At 36.4% G+C, this 22,327-nt stretch overlaps 1 protein-coding gene across 2 annotated transcripts in view; it reads right to left on the bottom strand.

Moving 5' to 3' along the window:
• Positions 1–1,824: 1,824 nt before the first annotated feature.
• Positions 1,825–22,327, bottom strand: part of loxhd1b (lipoxygenase homology PLAT domains 1b) — a 95,805-nt gene continuing 75,302 nt past the window's right edge. The window contains exons 34-41 of one of the 2 annotated variants that reach the window (XM_067414569.1): positions 16,325–16,452; positions 15,623–15,740; positions 14,493–14,670; positions 11,670–11,855; positions 6,144–6,314; positions 4,293–4,428; positions 3,053–3,205; positions 1,825–2,981 (exon numbers count right to left, since the gene is read on the bottom strand). In XM_067414569.1, coding sequence (XP_067270670.1) covers positions 2,501–2,981; positions 3,053–3,205; positions 4,293–4,428; positions 6,144–6,314; positions 11,670–11,855; positions 14,493–14,670; positions 15,623–15,740; positions 16,325–16,452 — 1,551 coding nt within the window. In that variant the 3' untranslated portion in view covers positions 1,825–2,500. The remainder of the gene's footprint in view (positions 2,982–3,052; positions 3,206–4,292; positions 4,429–6,143; positions 6,315–11,669; positions 11,856–14,492; positions 14,671–15,622; positions 15,741–16,324; positions 16,453–22,327) is intronic. The other variant, XM_067414570.1, reaches the window with a different exon arrangement.

Below are 22,327 nucleotides of genomic sequence, written 5' to 3'. Positions count from 1 at the left end.
GAAATTTACATCACTGGATATTACTGTCAGTCAATTAACATTGATATCACAAACTATTAAAATATTAAAAGATTAGCTACTTACATTTTAGCTCACAGTTAAAACAGAAGCTGAAGGAGCTGGTGAGCGGTGAAGCCACGCCCTCTTTGATTTCATTGGCCTTCTCGATCATTGCAGACTGACGAGGGTTGAGGTAGATCAGAGCCTAAAATGTATTTCATAATCCTAACAAACAGGGCAGATCAGCACGAAGAATAATTTGCCCATAGACTAATGCAATACAATTGATCCAATGAGTGTATCAAGTACAAGCCCATTTTCCAATGAAGCCTCGATACTTTGTATACTTTGCTGTTTTCAAAAAAGTAAAAAAAATGTTTTACCTTTACCCCTGTAGTTTGGTGGGGATGGTTTTGGTCGGTTGTTTATTTAATTTTTTTCAAAAATAGCTTAGCTATATAATTAGGCAAGAAAGAAAATCTGCAAAAACTGTACGAATATGGAGTCGGCCCACCCTCTCTAACCGCTCCAGCTCTTCTGGGAAGGCTTTCCTCAAGGTTTAGGAGTGTGTTTATGGGGATTTTTGCCCATTCTTCTAGAAGCTCATTTGTGAGGTCAGGCACTGATGTTGGACGAGAAGGCCTGGCTCTCAGTCTCCGCTCTAATTCATCCCAAAGCTGTTCTATCGGGTTGAGCTCAGGACTCTGTGCAGGCCAGTCCAGTTCCTCCACACCAAACTCCTCATCCATGTCTTTATGGAGCGACGCTTTGTGCACTGGAGCGCAGTCATGCTGGGACAGGAAGGGGCCGTCCACAAACTGATCCCACAAAAATGGGAGCATGAAATTGTCCAATATGTCTTGGTGAAGCATTAAGAGTTCCTTTCACTGGAACTAAGCGGCCAAGCCTTGAAAAACAACCTCATTACCATAATCCCCTCTCCACCAAACTTTACACTTGGCACAATACAGTCAGGCGAGTCCCGTTCTCCTGGCGACGGCCAAACCCAGACTCGTCCATGGGATTGTCAGACTGAAGCGTGATTGGTCGCTCAGAGAACACGTCTCTCTGCTCTAGAGTCCAGTGGCGGCTGCTTTACTCCACTGCATCCCACGCTTTGCATTGCATGAGTGAATTTAGACAGCTGTTGAGCATACGTCAGCCGTACACTCGTTATTGAGGTGCATTGTGGGATAGAAGGATCTAGCACAGCTGCTCATGATCAGTGATCGATCAGTAACTGATGAAAACACATTCACCACAGGCTTTGGGTAGCAAGGGGAACGTAATTGGTCACCACAAGGCTGACTCTACCTTTCTGTATGTGGTTAAAGTGAGTGCATATCATCAGACTTAATTTGATGTGTGACAGACTTCGTTAAAACATTGCAGATGTTACTCTGCTTATACTTAGATTCATTAAAAATATGCAAACTATGATGAAACATCCACTGCCAAAGTCTTGCACAAACAGTCAGCAGGGATGTGCTTGTGAAGTCAGAAAGGCAATAAGGCTTTAGAGAACCGAGCTCATTTAATGACTACTAGTTCATTTCTCAGGAGTCATAAGTAAATAAATAAATGAAAAAAATTGACATTTATAAATTATTTGACTTGTATCAAGTGCTCCAACACACTTTAAGGGTTTGTGAGTTGATTCAATAGCTAATAATTGTTCATAAATCATAACATATCAAATTAAAAACAATCAAAATGAAAAGGATGAAATATTTCATTTGTTTAGTTGCATGTGATCATGAAATGGCATCATAACCGACATAACCTTGAGTGTGTTTAGATAGTTAAGTGCAATAAGACGTGAAAGAGACCTTAGTTTAATACTCACGGGACGCTCCGTCTGACACACAACTTTCTGTGCATGTGCTTCAGGTGTGTGTGATCAGAAGTTTAGACTGATAAGGCTTTAAAATGCATCTAAATCAACCTCTCATGATGATGAAGAACAGCAATGTGAGCGTGAGCCCGACACAGATGATCATCAAAACCAAACAGATGTTTTAGTTTTTGGCAGAGTACCAGAGGCACAAGCTGTACAGGCTCCGCCCTCTTTTTGATAGGGGGCGGGGAGAAGCAGCTCATTTGCATTTAAAGATACATGCACAAAAACAGCATGTTTTTCCTTCTGCTCAAAAGTAGGCATTTACCACATTATATAATAAATTATCTGAGGTATTTTGAGCTGTAACTCTACACACACATTCTGGGGACATATTACATCTTGTAAAAAGGGGCAAAATAGGTGCCCTTTTAATAGACTTAAATTTTTTCGCTTAAATTGCTTTGACTGCATATGTAACCTGCATTATGAAGACAATGTAATTCAGTTTTTGGCGGCTGACAAAGTTTACAGGTACTTGAGAATATGACCGGATCTTGATGCTGACAGTAATTCTCGGTACAAAGGAAGTTTATTTGAATTTCTTTAAAAAAGTACAAATAAGTCCTACTGGTTTGTCCCAAAGTTCAGAATCATACGCGTTTAATATTTAGGATACAGCACTCTCTGAGTTTGTCCATCGGCTTTATTTCTGTCCAGCCACTTCCCGCAGCTGAAGATGGTGGTCACCCAGTTGGCGGTGTTGGTGACCTCCACACACTCCAGGAACCAGCCGGGCGACGTGCTCGAGTTGTCATGTTCCACTTTGATCCGCAAAAGTTCTCCCAAATCCAGCATCTCCAGCAGGAACCGGTCCGTGCGTCCTCGCTCAAACAGGTTCCTGAACTTCTGCTTGAGCGCCCGCTTCCCTGAGTCTCCATTGACGCCGTAGAGCGTGATGAAGACGTTGGCGTCGGTGGCGGCTTCCTTCACGTCTCCGGTGATGACGATTATTTCATATTTGACGGGAACCAAATTGCGGACTTTGCTGGCGAAACTCTCCACAGCTTTGGTGCACTCGAATGTCATGAATTCGTCTTTCTTGGCTGCCAGAGGAATCCGCGCGTCACATGTGAAGTAGAATCTGGAACGGAGAGAATAAACGCTGGGATCTGCTCACCAAAATGTTTCACATGTATAGAGATGTGAACTCACTTGTTTCCCAGCTCTTTCTCTGTGATAACCACCTCCTGCACGTGCCAGAAAGACTCATTCTTGACTTTTTTCTCCTTTGTGATATGGCCCAAACAAATACCAACAATCTCTCCCACATTTTTAGAGGAAAACTCGAATGAATCCGTGGCACCGCTGGAACAGAGTCAGATTATGATGCATTAGTAGTCATGCGTTCAGAAATTTACACTGAAATATTAAGGTTCCAAAAGGGGCAGTGATGCCACAGATTAACCATTTTTGGTTCCCCAAAGAAACTTTCAGCGAACCTTTAATGAAATGGAAAAATGACATGGACTTTAAAGGTTCTTTATGGAGCCATCAATGGCAATAATGAGCCTTTATTTTAAATTACAGTCTGTAAATTATTTAATGTTCATTTATTTTTTAATGCTTGTTGCTCCAAAAGTGTGTTTTTTTTTACTGCTGGACATTTGGACATGTGTTGGTCTGAACAATCTGCTGCAGTGGATATTCAAACAGTGTTATTTTAGTATCAAGTCAAGCCATCGTCATTTATATAGCACAGATTGTTTTAAAGCAGCTTTACAGTGTTAATAGGAAATGCCTAGGGTTGTGTTTATCTTCTAAAAGTGTCAAAAATAAGCAGATCTAGCCATTTCCTGCATTTCTGTATGCAATAATGCCGTCTTTCCACGAAATGCGAAAAACCTCTAGTTTTGTTTTCATTTTTCTGACTGCTGTTTTAAGAGTGTGGTCGTTGTACCACAACGTGGGACTATTTTCTTTAATCTTCTTTAAGTGTAAAAGACCAACTGTGTTTAATGTGCTGGAAAAGAGAGAGTCAATTGTTTCGGTTGCAACATCGAGTTCCTCTAGGCTATCTGGGATACTGAGGAGATGAAACTGATGAGGAAGATTATTCACAAAGCAATCTTTAGTGGTAGCAGTGATCGTTCTACCATCTACCACATAGCAACACCTTAGCAACCATTACCTTAGCAACTACATAGCATCTGTCTGTCTACTCACTCAGTCACTCAAAACCGACAATCTTTAAACTCTAAACTACTTTAAACTTCAAAATTTTCAAAAATTCTTCAAACTTTCTGGTGCGGCTTTCTCAAGCCAACTTCAAAGTTGGTCTCGACCAAACTTTTTTTGTCTAGTTTATTCTGTTACAATCTGTGTATCACTATAGAAATAAAGCTGACTTAACTTGATTAGTATTACTGGCGTGTAACCGGATCACTGTACATACCGCAGGAACTTCTTCTTCTTTGGGTTCTCCATCATAAACTCCTTGGAACGGCCTTTTTTCCCCTCCAGCACGATCCAGGCGTTCTCCTTGGTCTCGGCATCATCAGAGCTGGCTGTCGTGATCTCAATCTCATACTCTGGAAAGATGTTACAGCTCAAACTCAAAAGCACAGAATTAATGCACAGCATAAAGGCCCATTCACACCGGACGCGTAACGGAAAAGGGAAGCCAGTAAGCGAATATTTTGCGTCAAAACCATTCACATCAGCCGTGACACGAATTTTTGATAGGTATGCTAATATTGTACAGGTGCTTAAACTTTATCATGGCCACTTCTGCACTTACTTTCTAAAGTCTGTGGGACAATTTGAGGAGCTTCTCCAGAGGAAGCAGCGCATCTGACGAGACTAACGCCCGTTTCACACATACTCCGTCTGCAGTGCGTGTCCGGTGCGTATTTTTTTCAGTACCCATGTTAACGGATGACAGCTTTCACACTGCACGCGGATGCGGTCCGTCAGTCCGTTCCAGGAGCGTTGCGTCTGCAGCAGTGCACGGATCGTTTTCGTACCGAGTCTATTTTTTGCTGCGCTGCGTTGCTGCATTAAAGTGATAGAACATTGTTCGCATTAAAATAAACATGTACTGACGCGAAAAATAGTAGACGCTAGTAATTTCACCACAGATGCATCTCATTTAAAATATACTCTCGTTTCAAAGTCAACACATGGCTTTTTTTCTCAAGTAAAGCAACAAAACGACACCTTACCTGGCATTTAGGTGAAAAAAATGTGCCATAATGGATAGCACTCGTACTTTCTTGGCGGTAAAAAGCAAAGTTCTTTTTGACCTGCAGGATTTCTTTTAAAAGGGTGTAAAAACGAAAGAAAAGACGAGAGTCGGCTGTTTTTGAATAGACTATTGTAAGTTTCTAATTTAAAATGTTTGTGATTTAAGACTATAACCTGTGTTTAAATGTTTTGCCACTTGTGTGAGCTAAATCTAAAGTATATAAATATGAATAAATGAATTTAATAAAATGTTGTTTAAATGTAGTAGCCTAGGCTACGTAACCTGACTTCTATTAAAGAGTAAACAAAGAGAATTGGAATTCTGACAAGGCATGTTCAGTAAAAACTTTTGGATTTTAAATAAAAAATAATGAATAAATGCTGTGTTTGTGGTGTGCAACAGCGGATCAGTTGCGGACTGCAAACGCAGCTTATGTGAAAGCACAACAGGGTGTGGGGCTCCTGCAACACACACGCAACGCAACACGCACCGCACACGCACTGCAGACGGAGTATGTGTGAAACGGGCGTAACACACGCTTCAGGAACCGATCGATCCAGACCAGCTGTTTCCAGTTCAGTCACAATGTAAACATTTTAGTGCCACAGACATAGTGATGGAAACATGTTCACTTTCCATAATCGCGGACACAAGGTTTAAAAAAAAAAAAAAAAAAAGCAGGTGCAGGTTCACAGCTTTGACTAGACCTAACGTTACAGCTGTCATCTCATGAGAAACGGCACACCTGGCAAAGGTTAATGTTGATTTAATAGCTCGTGACATCAACTGGGCATTTCGTCACCTTTGTTTCCTTGTATGTGATTGGTTGAAGCCGCTTTTGTCGCCGCTAGAGTAAAAGAAAAAATCGACATTGAAACGTAAAAAATAAATGTTGTTTTTTCGCCGCAGCACATTCACGTTCACGTTCGGTGTGGAAACGCTCATTACACACACAGCTGATCAAAAAATAAAACCACGTGTGAATTATTCGCGCGTTAAAATCACGTCCAGTGTGAAAGGGCCTTAAGGGTCAGAAATGCAGGAGACGCTCTCTCTTACTGGTCTTGTCACTGAGATCCAGAATATCATTATTGGCACAGGCCAGCTCTCTCATGATCTGCCCGTCGTCCTCGCTCTTGGCCAGCCAGCGGTCGCACGGGAAGCGGAAGGTCTGATCGAGCAGCTCGTCCTTCACATCGATGAACTCCAGGTGCCATCCGGGAGCCGGACCTGATCACAGGAACAGTAGTGATTAGGGGTTGCACCGACAAGTCGACTTTAATGCTCTGCCATGACGCTTTAAGCTTGACGGTGACTAGTCGCTGGCCTATAGAGGGCGCAACAGGATAAGCAATTCCTGACACGCAGGCTCTGCTTTCAACAGTTAAAAAGGACAAATAAATGCATACTCCGAGAGCTCTCCACAAGACACGTTTGATTATACCATCTGGACGCTCAAAATTCATCAGGAGAATGCAGGCTTATTGTACAAGTTAATCATCGCGCTAAACTAATGCGTGCTGCATTACAACGATTTATCAATAAAATAGCTTAAAAACTGAAAAGTTCTAGCATATATTTCTTATATAACTCACAGCTTCACTATTAGCAGAGAGACGCTGCCAGGTAGAATTAATTCACACACAATCACTCACTAATGCATTCATATCTTTATTGTGCTACTTTATCTGTATCTTATTCAGAACGAGCAGAAATCTGTGAGAAGTATAACGACCATAAGACAAAAGAACTGATACAAAAGCTGTTATGTAGGATCAATAACCTTATGGGCAGCGCTGTGTCATATGCTATAGCTGTGCACAAGAAGACCCGAGCTCGTGTCTCAGCTCAAGGTTATTTGTTCATTAATGACGTCATCAGGAACTAGTCGACGTTGACTCGACTTTCATCACATACATGGCGACTTTAAAAAAATCAGAAGTCGTTCAACCCCTAGTAGTGATCGACCGATATTGATTTTTTTATAACCGATACTGATAGAGACAGAGCGACACGCATCATAATCTGAAAGCCACGCCCACTGGGGGGGAAAACAGACCAGCCGTCTCCATTGACTTTCTATTGCGTGAAGCGCCTCCTTATCATTTCTGACTTATTACAAAAAATCTAACAATGTCTAAAAACTGATATGTGACAAGGCGTACAGAAAACAAGCTAAAGAACCCAGAACCAAAACCCCAGAAGTTTTTATGAGCTGTTGACCCTAAAAAAAAACAGTATTTAAAGTCATAAAAGTGCATACATGCGATAGAGACAGAGCGCGACGTTATATTACACTGAGAACTACACACACTGGAGGGATTTCAGTGAATCGATTCATGATTCGGATGGCCAAAGTCACGTGATTTCAGCAGTTTGACTCACGATCCGAATCATGAATCGATTCACTGACTCGTAACGGTTCGAAGCTTTGTTCTGAAATCGGCCATCACTATATAAGTCGTTATTTAGTGTTTTTTGCGCACTAACTCTATTCTGGCCTCTTCATCAATGATTGTAGAGCCGCTGTAGTGAGATGGGCTTTGTAACGACGTCTTTAGTGCCTTTATGGGTCTTGAGAGAGGAAATGACATTGGTGTCAATGAAGGCCTTTCTGAGCCATCGGATTTCAACACTAATATCTTCATCTGTGTGTGAAGATGAGCGGAGGTCTGACGGCTGGCCAACCACAGGAGGAATTAATCACACAATTTACATTTCTGGCTGAACTAACCCTTTGATAGCGGGCCTGTACGCGATTCTCAAAACATCTACAAGATGGCGCCATTAATCGGTGAATCCAATATCCTCATGGGACCCAGTAATAAACTTTTTTTCCACCGTAGTGGACACTATATTTTAGTGAGTTTCTGTGACATCACACACGTCACAGTTTTGAGTCAGGATGTCCTTTATAGAGGACATTCAGGGCTTTGCACAGATACCAAATGTGTGGAGGTTTCACCAGGACAACAACAACTTCTTGGTCTTTAAAAATGGCTGACATTAATGTTTAGCACTCTTATGGAAATATGATAATATTTTGTAATTATAATTTAAATCTGATTAATTTTCTAATTGTTGGTTATAAATACACATCTCAGGAAAATGCTAAGGGGTTTCTAATCAAAATATGACTTTTTGTTACAAAACAGGGCATTGATTTCATAAATGTCCACAGTAGAGACGCCAGGACTTAAATCATGTTTATCAGGCATTTTGGAGACACAAACAGTAAATAGGGAAATAAATTACATACTATTCCTATGAAATATTATATATTATGAAAATGTTGCCAATTATTACTCCTCTTATTACACTTCTTTTTTTCATTACACGTTACACCAAGAACACATTAATATGCAAATTAGATGCAATATACCGGTACATTGTATTGAATGGGAAAATCCAAGTATGGCCATTTTACACACATATTGCATAAAGTAAAATGGTATTTCAAAGCATTCAGTTACAACCCCAAATCAGAAAAAGTTGGGACAGTTTGGAAAACGCAAATAAAAAAAGAAAGTAGTGATTTCTAAAATTACTTTGACTTGTATTTCATTGCAGACAATATGAACACAAAATAGTTCATGTTTTGTCTGGTCAACTTCATGTCATTTGTAAATATGCATCCTTTCCTGTCATTCAGACCGGCAACACATTTCAAAAAAAAGTTGGGACAGGAGCAATTTAGGGCTAGTAATGAGGTAAAAGGGTTAAATAATGATGTGATTTGAAACAGGTGATGTCAACAGGTGATTGAAATTATGATTTGGTACAAAAGCAGCATCCAAGAAAGATCTAATCCTTTAGGAGCAAAGATGGGCCGAGGATCGCCAGTTTGCCAACAAATACGTGAGAAAATTATTGAAATGTTTAAAAACAATGTTCCTCAAAGAAAGATAGGAAGAGATTTGGATATTTCACATTCAACAGTGCATAACATAATTACAAGATTCAAGGAATCTGGAGGAATTTCAGTGCGTAAAGGACAAGGCCGCAAGCCTAAGCTGAACAACCGTGATCTCCGATCCCTCAGGCGGCACTGCATCAAGGATCGTCATTCATCTAGAAGCGATATCACCACATGGGCTCAGGACTACTTTGGCAAACCTTTGTCAAGTACCACAATACGTAGTTACATCCACAAATGCCAGTTAAAACTGTACTGTGCCAAAAGGAAGCCTTATGTTAACAGTGTCCAGAAGCGCCGTCGACTTCTCTGGGCTCGGAGGCATCTGGGATGGACCATCACACAGTGGAAATGTGTACTGTGGTCAGATGAATCAGTATTTCAGGTATTTTTTGGGAGGAATGGACGCCGTGTGCTCCGGACCAAAGAAGAAAAGGATCATCCAGACTGTTACCAGCAACAAGTCCAAAAGCCAGGGTCTGTCATGGTATGGGGTTGTGTCAGTGCCCTTGGCAAAGGTAACTTGCACTTCTGTGAAGGCACCATTAATGCTGAAAAGTACATAGAGATTTTGGAGCATAATATGCTGCCTTCAAGAAGATATCTTTTCCAGGGACGTCCATGCATATTTCAACAAGACAATGCAAAACCACATTCTGCGCACATTACAAAGTCCTGGCTGCGGAGGAAGAGGGTACGGGTACTTGACTGGCCTGCCTGCAGTCCCGACCGGTCTCCAATAGAGAACGTGTGGCACATTTTGAAGCGCAAAATGTGACAACGAAGACCCCGTACTGTTGCCCACCTTGAGACTTGTTTGCAGGAAGAATGGGACAAAATTACACCTGAAACACTTCATCACTTGGTGTCTTCAGTCCCTAAACGTCTTTTAAGTGTTGTGAAAAGGAATGGCAACATTACAAAGTGGTAAATGCTTTACTGTCCCAACTTTTTTTGAAATGTGTTGCAGGTCTGAATGACAGGAAAGGATGCATATTTACAAATGACATGAAGTTGACCAGACAAAACATGAAATATTTTGTGTTCATATTGTCTGCAATGAAATACAAGTCAAAGTAATTTTAGAAATCACTACTTTCTTTATTTTAATTGCACATTCCATACTGTCCCAACTTTTTCTGATTTGGGGTTGTATATCTTTTATAACATAGCTCAGACAGGGTATATACAGCAATCCTTAAGTTAAATTTACTACTTTTTAATACCTTTTTTACTACCTTCTGAATATTTTTTAAAACCATCACGACACTGAATTGCAAGTGTTAATCAGCGACCTTTCTATTATTTACACAGATTTTGACATATATAACATACAAAAAAGAATAGATTTAGAATCGACACCAGGAGGAAATCTGTTATAAGTTAATAAGGAGGTTATAAGTTATCATTCAGACAGTAAAATAGATCTCAACATTCACAAAGGTTGGTTATGGTGAAGCATTACTGCATACACATTTGATTTCAATTAATAATTGGTAATTTAGCAATTAAATTATTTAGTGTTTTTTTCCAACAACAAAACCTGAGCCAAATATTACATTTCTATAACTGTGATAATACTAAAAACTAGTGCTGTCAATCAATTAAAAACTTTAACTAGATTGAATCACACATTTTTCTGTGATTAATCGCAATAAAAAAGAAATGCTTTTTAAGTTTTTAATATAATAATTTCACAGTTAATCAAATTAATGTAAAAACAACATAAAGACAGTATTTATTTTTAAATACTTGTTTAAATGGCATCTTTTTATGAATGAAGGCCAGTATTACTGATATTAATACATACAGCTCTTTAATACATAACTCTTTGTTAATTTTAGACTTTATATAAATCATTTAAGATTGCATTTATGAGGATAGTCGTTGAAGATATGCCTTGAAGCAATTCTAAAATAAAACGTAAGCCAGCCCCTTCTGTTGAGCGCGCAGTGTTCTGAGATGATGCCGAACGACCACTGAATATGACGTCAGCATCAAACATACGTTGAGACGGAGACGAAAGATCTTTGATTATGTTCCCAGATATGCTAAAGCTCATATTTAAACGAACGCGAACGGAGATAGAATTTCAATCAGAATAGGACACCTGATAGTCTGAAAAAATAATACCTAATTCGGAAAAAAAATACCTCCGAGACCACATTTAACACTTTTAATGGCCATAAATTTGACAATTTGGATTTATCACTTTTTAATACTTTTTACAACCCCGCGGACACCCTGTCAGAATCATCTTTAAAAAAAGTTGTTTTAAAAAAATCCTGAAACTTAAAAATGTATTCGTGAATAAAAAATAAATCCCATAGTTTTTGCCTATACATGCAATTTTTATTTCATTACATTTTTTTAACAACTGAATCCTGGTGTCAACTACAGAGGACACATCATAACATATGAATATAATATAATTTTCCCAAAAAAATAAAGTGTCTATTTGTTTCTTATGCTCTAAACAATCTAATGACATGAAAAAATACAAAATTCGAAAAACTTTTTTTTCTCCCAGGAGATATCACAAAACCGATACCCAATTATGGGAAAATGCTTAAATATCCGTAAACTGATATATCATCAAATCACTAAACATGAGCCTCCGCTCCACACACACACCGCTTCAGCACACACTGACAGAACACACTTCTCACCCTTGTTGTCGTGCCACACTCGGACCTTGGACAGCTCGCCCAGACTGAGGACGTCCAGGAAACGGAACACGTCCACCTGTTTGCGCTCAAACTTGTTCCGGTTGCTGCTCTCCTTCAGGGCCAGCGTTCCCGTGTCTCCGTTCTCCCCGAACACGATCAGAAACACATTGGCGTCGGTACCAGCGGCTGCAAAACCACACATTTCTCACTCGTTCCTCATTTATCTCATGATCTCAGGTCTTTTTCACATCTCCACATGTTCTCATGGACAGCCTGAGATTCAGTGGAGGGCACAGTATACAGGGAGTGCAGAATTATTAGGCAAGTTGTATTTTTGAGGATTAATTTTATTATTGAACAACAACCATGTTCTCAATGAACACAAACTCATTAATATCAAAGCTGAATATTTTTTGGAAGTTTTAGTTTGAGCTATTTTAGGGGGATATCTGTGTGTGCAGGTGACTATTACTGTGCATAATTATTAGGCAACTTAACAAAAAACAAATTTATACCCATTTCAATGATTTACTTTTACCAGTGAAACCAATATAACATCTCAACATTCACAAATATACATTTCTGACATTCAAAAACCAAACAAAAACAAATCAGTGACCAATATAGCCACCTTTCTTTGCAAGGCCACTCAAAAGCCTGCCATCCATGGATTCTGTCAGTGTTTGGATCTGTTCACCATCAACATTGCGTGCAGCAGCAACCACAGCCTCCCAGACACTGTTCAGAGAGGTGGACTGTTTTCCCTCCTTGTAAATCGCACATTTGATGATGGACCACAAGTTCTCAATGGGGTTCAGATCAGGTGAACAAGGAGGCCATATCATTAGATTTTCTTCTTTTATACCCTTTCTTGCCAGCCACGCTGTGGAGTACTTGGACGCGTGTGATGGAGCATTGTCCTGCATGAAAATCATGTTTTTCTTGAAGGATGCAGACTTCTTCCTGTACCACTGCTTGAAGAAGGTGTCTTCCAGAATCTGGCAGTAGGACTGGGAGTTGAGCTTGACTCCATCCTCAACCCGAAAAGGCCCCACAAGCTCATCTTTGATGATACCAGCCCAAACCAGTACTCCACCTCCACCTTGCTGGCGTCTGAGTCGGACTGGAGCTCTCTGCCCTTTACCAATCCAGCCACGGGCCCATCCATCTGGCCCATCAAGACTCACTCTCATTTCATCAGTCCATAAAACCTTAGAAAAATCAGTCTTGAGATATTTCTTGGCCCAGTCTTGACGTTTCAGCTTGTGTGTCTTGTTCAGTGGTGGTCGACTTTCTGCCTTTCTTACCTTGGCCATGTCTCTGAGTATTGCACACCTTGTGCTTTTGGGCACTCCAGTGATGTTGCAGCTCTGAAATATGGCCAAACTGGTGGCAAGTGGCATCTTGGCAGCTGCACGCTTGACTTTTCTCAGTTCACGGGCAGTTATTTTGCGCCTTGGTTTTTCCACACGCTTCTTGCGACCCTGTTGACTATTTTGAATGAAACGCTTGATTGTTCGATGATCACGCTTCAGAAGCTTGGCTATTTTAAGACTGCTGCATCCCTCGGCAATATATCACACTATTTTTGACTTTTCTGAGCCTGTTAAGTCCTTCTTTTGACCCATTTTGCTAAAGGAAAGGAAGTGTCCTAATAATTATGCACACCTGATATAGGGTGTTGATGTCATTAGACCACACCCCTTCTCATTACAGAGATGCACATCACCTAATATGCTTAATTGGTAGTAGGCTTTCCAGCCTATACAGCTTGGAGTAAGACAACATGCATAACGAGGATGATGTGGTCAAAATACTCATTTGCCTAATAATTCTGCACTCCCTGTAGTCTGTGCACACATTTATGAATCATATGGATCATGGACTCTCTAAGTGTCAGTTTTTGGAAAAAAAGATTGCAGAAAATACAGTTTGGTGAGAGTTATCCTTCAATCTTAAGGTTTACTGTGCTGGATATAGCAAATGAGGACAAAAATTAATAAATATAGAATCAATAAAAAATGTGTGTGTGTGTGTGTGTATGTATAAATGTATATATATATATATATGTGTGTGTGTAGTTAGTTATACAAATTAAAATGTTTGTATTATTGATTTATGTCTATTTTTAATAATTTTTTATTTAAGTTTTAGTACATCATACATGCTAGCAACTGAATTTAAATCAAAATTAATATGTTTATTTTATTTAAAGTAACAGATTTTTTTAATGTTTTTAGTTAACTTTAATAAATATAACGCTGATATTAAATGAATATGAGCTCCACATAATTTTTTTTAGAGCTCTACACGCTCATCTGTGTTTGCTTTTATTTCTATTTTTATTTTTTTATTATATATTTTTTTTTAAAGGAATTTCAGGGGAAACACATGGAACAAAGTTGATATGTTTAATGTACAGAATGTCCCCAGGAAGAAGCTCGTTGTAGTCCAAACCGGCCATTTTTGTAGTCAATAAACTGCCGTAACTTTAAAAGACCATATCTCTGTTTGCAGGGAACTTTAGGCGCTGTAACTGCAGATACTGTTTATGCTCAAGCAGCGACATTACACACTAACTAAAGTTAAACAAGTCAAAATCGCATGCAAACACCCCTTTAAAGCAAGAAGGATTCTGATTGGCTGTCAGTGTTTGAATCGCTCATCAGCTGGAAAATAATCGCATGAAAGTGATTCGCCGACATGTCGTTATCGCTATAGTTGTGGTGTTGCTGTCCTTTCATATTTAGAATTAAATAGGATTGTTATAATTATAGTTATCAACCCTGGTTAGTAACCACATATCAGGTGAACTCCACCTACCAGAAAGATCGCTGGTTTTAACCTGAATGATGTACGTAGTTTTCTCCACCATCTCCTCGTCATCCACCACGGCAGGAAGTTCACACACCTTCGTCCTCTTGGGTCCTTTGGTCTTGGAGAGCCACTGCTCGTATGTGAAAACATACACCTCCTCTGTGGTCAGGTTTCTCATGATCATCTGGGTCATGTGACAGGAAGCCAAATGATTACAGGCGAAGCCCTTAATGCGGTTCATTCACTTTGTTGTGATTAACCTGATTAAATGCGAGCGTCTCGAGCAGAGGTGGACAAAGTACACGACTTCATTACTTGAGTAAATGTACTACTGGTTAAATATTACTCCGTTACAAGTGAAAGTTGTAAAAAATGATTTTTACTGGAGTAAAAGTACAGAAGTATTTGTTTTCAAAAATACTTAAGTATTAAAAGTAAATTTCCTTTTTTATGTCGCCGCATTATTGTATTATAGTTGTATAAATGCACATTATGCCATCATGGTTTAAGCCAGTCAGTGACGCTCCATCTGACACACTAGCATACGACTAACTTAAACTCATTTAAATACTTGTAGAAAAGTTACAAAGCTCTTTATAAAGCTGCTGTCACTTTAAGGCCGAATGCACGGATCCAATACACTGATACACATCTGATATTCTCACACTGTTCACCTTCACTGAAGACAGAATCAACTTTGTTTATGTGAATACTCCACTAAATGAGCATTTGGACATCCGTCTTCTTCCATTTTGCTCTAAACTATAAATCAGTGTTTAATAAATGCTGTGAAATCATTGAACTTCACGAGACTCTACAAGAGTGATTCCTGAAAGGCTTTCTGCAAAAACCCAAACACCTTTTAAAGAAGAAAAAAATCATCACTGACTTTCAAAGCTGCGACAGAAACGACTTTCCACTTCGAGGACCTTGATAGAAATGTAGTGGAGTAAAGAGGACGATATTTGTCTTTCAGATGGAGTGAAGTTAAAGTCAGAAGTTTACAGAAAAAATAATACTCCAGTAAAGCACAGATACTCAAACAGTGAACTTCAGTACAGGACTCGAGTAAATCAGCTGAGGGACGGTCCACCTCTGGTCTCAAATTTAATCAGATTATCGGATCACAGGCTGACCTTGTCAAGGAACCAATCGGGGCGACTTCCTGTCCCGTCGATGCGGACGCGGAGCTTTTTCAGGGGCGCGATGTCATCGATCTCCAGGTTAAATGTGTCTTCCTGTCCTCTTTCAAACCTACGACAAACCCACATTAGAACGGCGATTAATATTCAGTAATATTATCAATTTAATGTACTGACACTATCAGATGAGAACAAATCATGAACTGAGTTGATCTGAATAAAGATTATTGTTTCATATTTGATTAATTTTTTCAACATTGACAGTAACTGAACTGAATTATGACACAATTGTTTTGCATAGTTGAATTTGTTTCATAATTAAATTTTTACGCATTGACTGTTATTGAACTGAATTTAATTTTTCTCAATTTATTTGTACACATTGACTGTTATTTAACTTTGACACACTGACTGTTATTGAACTGAATAGAATTTTTCATAATTAATACATTTTTACACATTGACTGTTATTGACCTGAATTGATTTTTCATAGTTGATGACTTTTGCAACATTGACACTATTAAATGTCTATCTTCTGTAGAGCTGCTTCATACATTATTTAATTTAATAATTAATGAATTTGACAAAAATGTTATTTTCCTGTTTATTACTGTGAAGCTGCTTTGAAACAATATTGTCTTTCTCTAGTGTTTCATGCGTGAGATCTATAAATCTGGATGATGGTGAATCGGTACCGGTCCTCATTTTTCATAAGGAGCATCTCCTCCGTGCTCCCATTGGCCCCGAACACAGTTATGAAAATGTTGGTGTCTGTTCCTGCATTCTGAGTGTCCCCCGTGATGACAGTCACCTCATAAACCACCTGAACAACAGCAAGAAAATGAGACGTCACAGACCTGCCATCTTCACAAACAGACCAATTCAGCCGTCACTTCAGCATTTAGTGTTTAACCCATTCGGCACACACACAGTTCAGTCATTCACGAGAGTGACGGCCGCATTCTACAAGCCAATTAACTCCCGCAAAATGCTAGGAATTTACAAAAATGTAATTCAGTGTATGGAACCGAACTGAGCAACTAGCTGTTAACTCTTTCCCTGCCACAGACGGAATGTTCTCCAAACACCGGCGGAAAAGCAGAAACAAGCGATAAGAGCACGGAAAATAAGACGATTATCAAACATTAAACAGCATACATGTCAAAATTGCGTTACTGAACGTTACTGAATGAAATGTCCAATATATGAAGAGAAAACAACCGTGAAGCTTTTGGGGTGTTGATGGACTCAATCTACTAATTTTTCAACATTGATACTTTTATTGAACTGAATTGAATTTGGTTCATAATTGATGAATTTCGCTACATTGACGCTTTTATTAAACTGAATTGAATTTGGTTCATAATTGATGAATTTCGCTACATTGACGCTTTTATTGAACTGAATTGAATTTGGTTCATAATTGATGAATTTCGCTACATTGACACTTTTATTAAACTGAATTGAATTTGGTTCATAATTGATGAATTTCGCTACATTGACACTTTTATTAAACTGAATTGAATTTGGTTCATAACTGATGAATTTTGCTACATTGACGCTTTTATTAAATTGAATTGAATTTGGTTCATAATTGATGAATTTCGCTACATTGACACTTATTAAACTGAATTGAATTTGGTTCATAATTGATGAATTTCGCTACATTGACACTTATTAAACTGAATTGAATTTGGTTCATAATTGATGAATTTCGCTACATTGACACTTTTATTAAACTGAATTGAATTTGGTTCATAACTGATGAATTTTGCTACATTGACGCTTTTATTAAATTGAATTGAATTTGGTTCATAATTGATGAATTTCGCTACATTGACGTTTTTATTAAACTGAATTGAATTTGGTTCATAATTGATGAATTTCGCTACATTGACGCTTTTATTAAACTGAATTGAATTTGGTTCATAATCGATGAATTTCGCTACATTGACACTTTTATTAAACTGAATTGAATTTGTTTCATAATCAATGAATTTCGCTACATTGACACTTATTAAACTGAATTGAATTTGGTTCATAATCGATGAATTTCGCTACATTGACACTTATCAAACTGAATTGAATTTGGTTCATAATCGATTAATTTTGCTACATTGACACTTTTATTAAACTGAATTGAATTTGGTTCATAATTGATGAATTTCGCTACATTGACGCTTTTATTAAACTGAATTGAATTTGGTTCATAATTGATGAATTTCGCTACATTGACGCTTTTATTGAACTGAATTGAATTTGGTTCATAATTGATGAATTTCGCTACATTGACACTTTTATTAAACTGAATTGAATTTGGTTCATAATTGATGAATTTCGCTACATTGACGCTTTTATTAAACTGAATTGAAGTTGGTTCATAATTGATGAATTTCGCTACATTGACGTTTTTATTAAACTGAATTGAATTGGTTCATAATTGATGAATTTCGCAACATTGACACTTTTATTAAACTGAATTGAATTTGGTTCATAATTGATGAATTTCGCTACATTGACGTTTTTATTAAACTGAATTGAATTTGGTTCATAATTGATGAATTTCGCTACATTGACGCTTTTATTAAACTGAATTGAATTTGGTTCATAATTGATGAATTTCGCTACATTGACGCTTTTATTGAACTGAATTGAATTTGGTTCATAATTGATGAATTTCGCTACATTGACACTTTTATTAAACTGAATTGAATTTGGTTCATAATTGATGAATTTCGCTACATTGACACTTTTATTAAACTGAATTGAATTTGGTTCATAACTGATGAATTTTGCTACATTGACGCTTTTATTAAATTGAATTGAATTTGGTTCATAATTGATGAATTTCGCTACATTGACGTTTTTATTAAACTGAATTGAATTTGGTTCATAATTGATGAATTTCGCTACATTGACGCTTTTATTAAACTGAATTGAATTTGGTTCATAATCGATGAATTTCGCTACATTGACACTTTTATTAAACTGAATTGAATTTGTTTCATAATCAATGAATTTCGCTACATTGACACTTATTAAACTGAATTGAATTTGGTTCATAATCGATGAATTTCGCTACATTGACACTTATCAAACTGAATTGAATTTGGTTCATAATCGATTAATTTTGCTACATTGACACTTTTATTAAACTGAATTGAATTTGGTTCATAATTGATGAATTTCGCTACATTGACGCTTTTATTAAACTGAATTGAATTTGGTTCATAATTGATGAATTTCGCTACATTGACGCTTTTATTGAACTGAATTGAATTTGGTTCATAATTGATGAATTTCGCTACATTGACACTTTTATTAAACTGAATTGAATTTGGTTCATAATTGATGAATTTCGCTACATTGACACTTTTATTAAACTGAATTGAATTTGGTTCATAACTGATGAATTTTGCTACATTGACGCTTTTATTAAATTGAATTGAATTTGGTTCATAATTGATGAATTTCGCTACATTGACGTTTTTATTAAACTGAATTGAATTTGGTTCATAATTGATGAATTTCGCTACATTGACGCTTTTATTAAACTGAATTGAATTTGGTTCATAATCGATGAATTTCGCTACATTGACACTTTTATTAAACTGAATTGAATTTGTTTCATAATCAATGAATTTCGCTACATTGACACTTATTAAACTGAATTGAATTTGGTTCATAATCGATGAATTTCGCTACATTGACACTTATCAAACTGAATTGAATTTGGTTCATAATCGATTAATTTTGCTACATTGACACTTTTATTAAACTGAATTGAATTTGGTTCATAATTGATGAATTTCGCTACATTGACGCTTTTATTAAACTGAATTGAATTTGGTTCATAATTGATGAATTTCGCTACATTGACGCTTTTATTGAACTGAATTGAATTTGGTTCATAATTGATGAATTTCGCTACATTGACACTTTTATTAAACTGAATTGAATTTGGTTCATAATTGATGAATTTCGCTACATTGACGCTTTTATTAAACTGAATTGAAGTTGGTTCATAATTGATGAATTTCGCTACATTGACGTTTTTATTAAACTGAATTGAATTGGTTCATAATTGATGAATTTCGCAACATTGACACTTTTATTAAACTGAATTGAATTTGGTTCATAATTGATGAATTTCGCTACATTGACGTTTTTATTAAACTGAATTGAATTTGGTTCATAATTGATGAATTTCGCTACATTGACGCTTTTATTAAACTGAATTGAATTTGGTTCATAATTGATGAATTTCGCTACATTGACGCTTTTATTGAACTGAATTGAATTTGGTTCATAATTGATGAATTTCGCTACATTGACACTTTTATTAAACTGAATTGAATTTGGTTCATAATTGATGAATTTCGCTACATTGACACTTTTATTAAACTGAATTGAATTTGGTTCATAACTGATGAATTTTGCTACATTGACGCTTTTATTAAATTGAATTGAATTTGGTTCATAATTGATGAATTTCGCTACATTGACGTTTTTATTAAACTGAATTGAATTTGGTTCATAATTGATGAATTTCGCTACATTGACGCTTTTATTAAACTGAATTGAATTTGGTTCATAATCGATGAATTTCGCTACATTGACACTTTTATTAAACTGAATTGAATTTGTTTCATAATCAATGAATTTCGCTACATTGACACTTATTAAACTGAATTGAATTTGGTTCATAATCGATGAATTTCGCTACATTGACACTTATCAAACTGAATTGAATTTGGTTCATAATCGATTAATTTTGCTACATTGACACTTTTATTAAACTGAATTGAATTTGGTTCATAATTGATGAATTTCGCTACATTGACGCTTTTATTAAACTGAATTGAATTTGGTTCATAATTGATGAATTTCGCTACATTGACACTTTTATTAAACTGAATTGAATTTTGTTCATAATTGATGAATTTCGCTACATTGACGCTTTTATTGAACTGAATTGAATTTGGTTCATAATTGATGAATTTCGCTACATTGACGCTTTTATTGAACTGAATTGAATTTGGTTCATAATTGATGAATTTCGCTACATTGACGCTTTTATTGAACTGAATTGAATTTGGTTCATAATTGATGAATTTCGCTACATTGACACTTTTATTAAACTGTATTGAATTTGGTTAATAATTGATGAATTTCGCTACATTGACGCTTTTATTAAACTGAATTGAAGTTGGTTCATAATTGATGAATTTCGCTACATTGACGTTTTTATTAAACTGAATTGAATTGGTTCATAATTGATGAATTTCGCAACATTGACACTTTTATTAAACTGAATTGAATTTGGTTCATAATTGATGAATTTCGCTACATTGACGTTTTTATTAAACTGAATTGAATTGGTTCATAATTGATGAATTTCGCTACATTGACGTTTTTATTAAACTGAATTGAATTTGGTTCATAATTGATGAATTTCGCTACATTGATACTTTTATTAAACTGAATTGAATTTGGTTCATAATTGATGAATTTCGCTACATTGACACTTTTATTAAACTGAATTGAATTTGGTTCATAATTGATGAATTTTGCTACATTGACACTTTTATTAAACTGAATTGAATTTGGTTCATAATCGATGAATTTCGCTACATTGACACTTTTATTAAACTGAATTGAATTTGGTTCATAATCGATGAATTTCGCTACATTGACACTTATTAAACTGAATTGAATTTGGTTCATAATTGATGAATTTCGCTACATTGACACTTTTATTAAACTGAATTGAATTTGGTTCATAATTGATGAATTTTGCTACATTGACACTTTTATTAAACTGAATTGAATTTGGTTCATAATCGATGAATTTCGCTACATTGACACTTTTATTAAACTGAATTGAATTTGGTTCATAATCGATGAATTTCGCTACATTGACACTTATTAAACTGAATTGAATTTGGTTCATAATTAATGAATTTCGCTACATTGACACTTATTAAACTGAATTGAATTTGGTTCATAATCGATGAATTTCGCTACATTGACACTTATTAAACTGAATTGAATTTGGTTCATAATCGATGAATTTCGCTACATTGACGCTTTTATTAAACTGAATTGAATTTGGTTCATAATTGATGAATTTCGCTACATTGATGCTTTTATTGAACTGAATTGAATTTGGTTCATAATCGATTAATTTTGCTACATTGACACTTTTATTAAACTGAATTGAATTTGGTTCATAATTGATGAATTTCGCTACATTGATACTTTTATTAAACTGAATTGAATTTGGTTCATAATCGATGAATTTCGCTACATTGACACTTATCAAACTGAATTGAATTTGGTTCATAATCGATTAATTTTGCTACATTGACACTTTTATTAAACTGAATTGAATTTGGTTCATAATTGATGAATTTCGCTACATTGACGCTTTTATTAAACTGAATTGAATTTGGTTCATAATCGATGAATTTCGCTACATTGACGCTTTTATTAAACTGAATTGAATTTGGTTCATAATTGATGAATTTCGCTACATTGACACTTTTATTAAACTGAATTGAATTTGGTTCATAATCGATGAATTTCGCTACATTGACACTTATTAAACTGAATTGAATTTGGTTCATAATTAATGAATTTCGCTACATTGACGCTTTTATTAAACTGAATTGAATTTGGTTCATAATTGATGAATT

This window comes from Pseudorasbora parva, chromosome 13, assembly GCF_024679245.1.
Source record: "Pseudorasbora parva isolate DD20220531a chromosome 13, ASM2467924v1, whole genome shotgun sequence".
NCBI classification, from domain to species: Eukaryota; Metazoa; Chordata; class Actinopteri; order Cypriniformes; family Gobionidae; genus Pseudorasbora; species Pseudorasbora parva.
The sequence above is the reverse complement of the archived record's forward strand: the minus strand, read 5'-3'. Positions and strand labels throughout refer to the sequence as shown.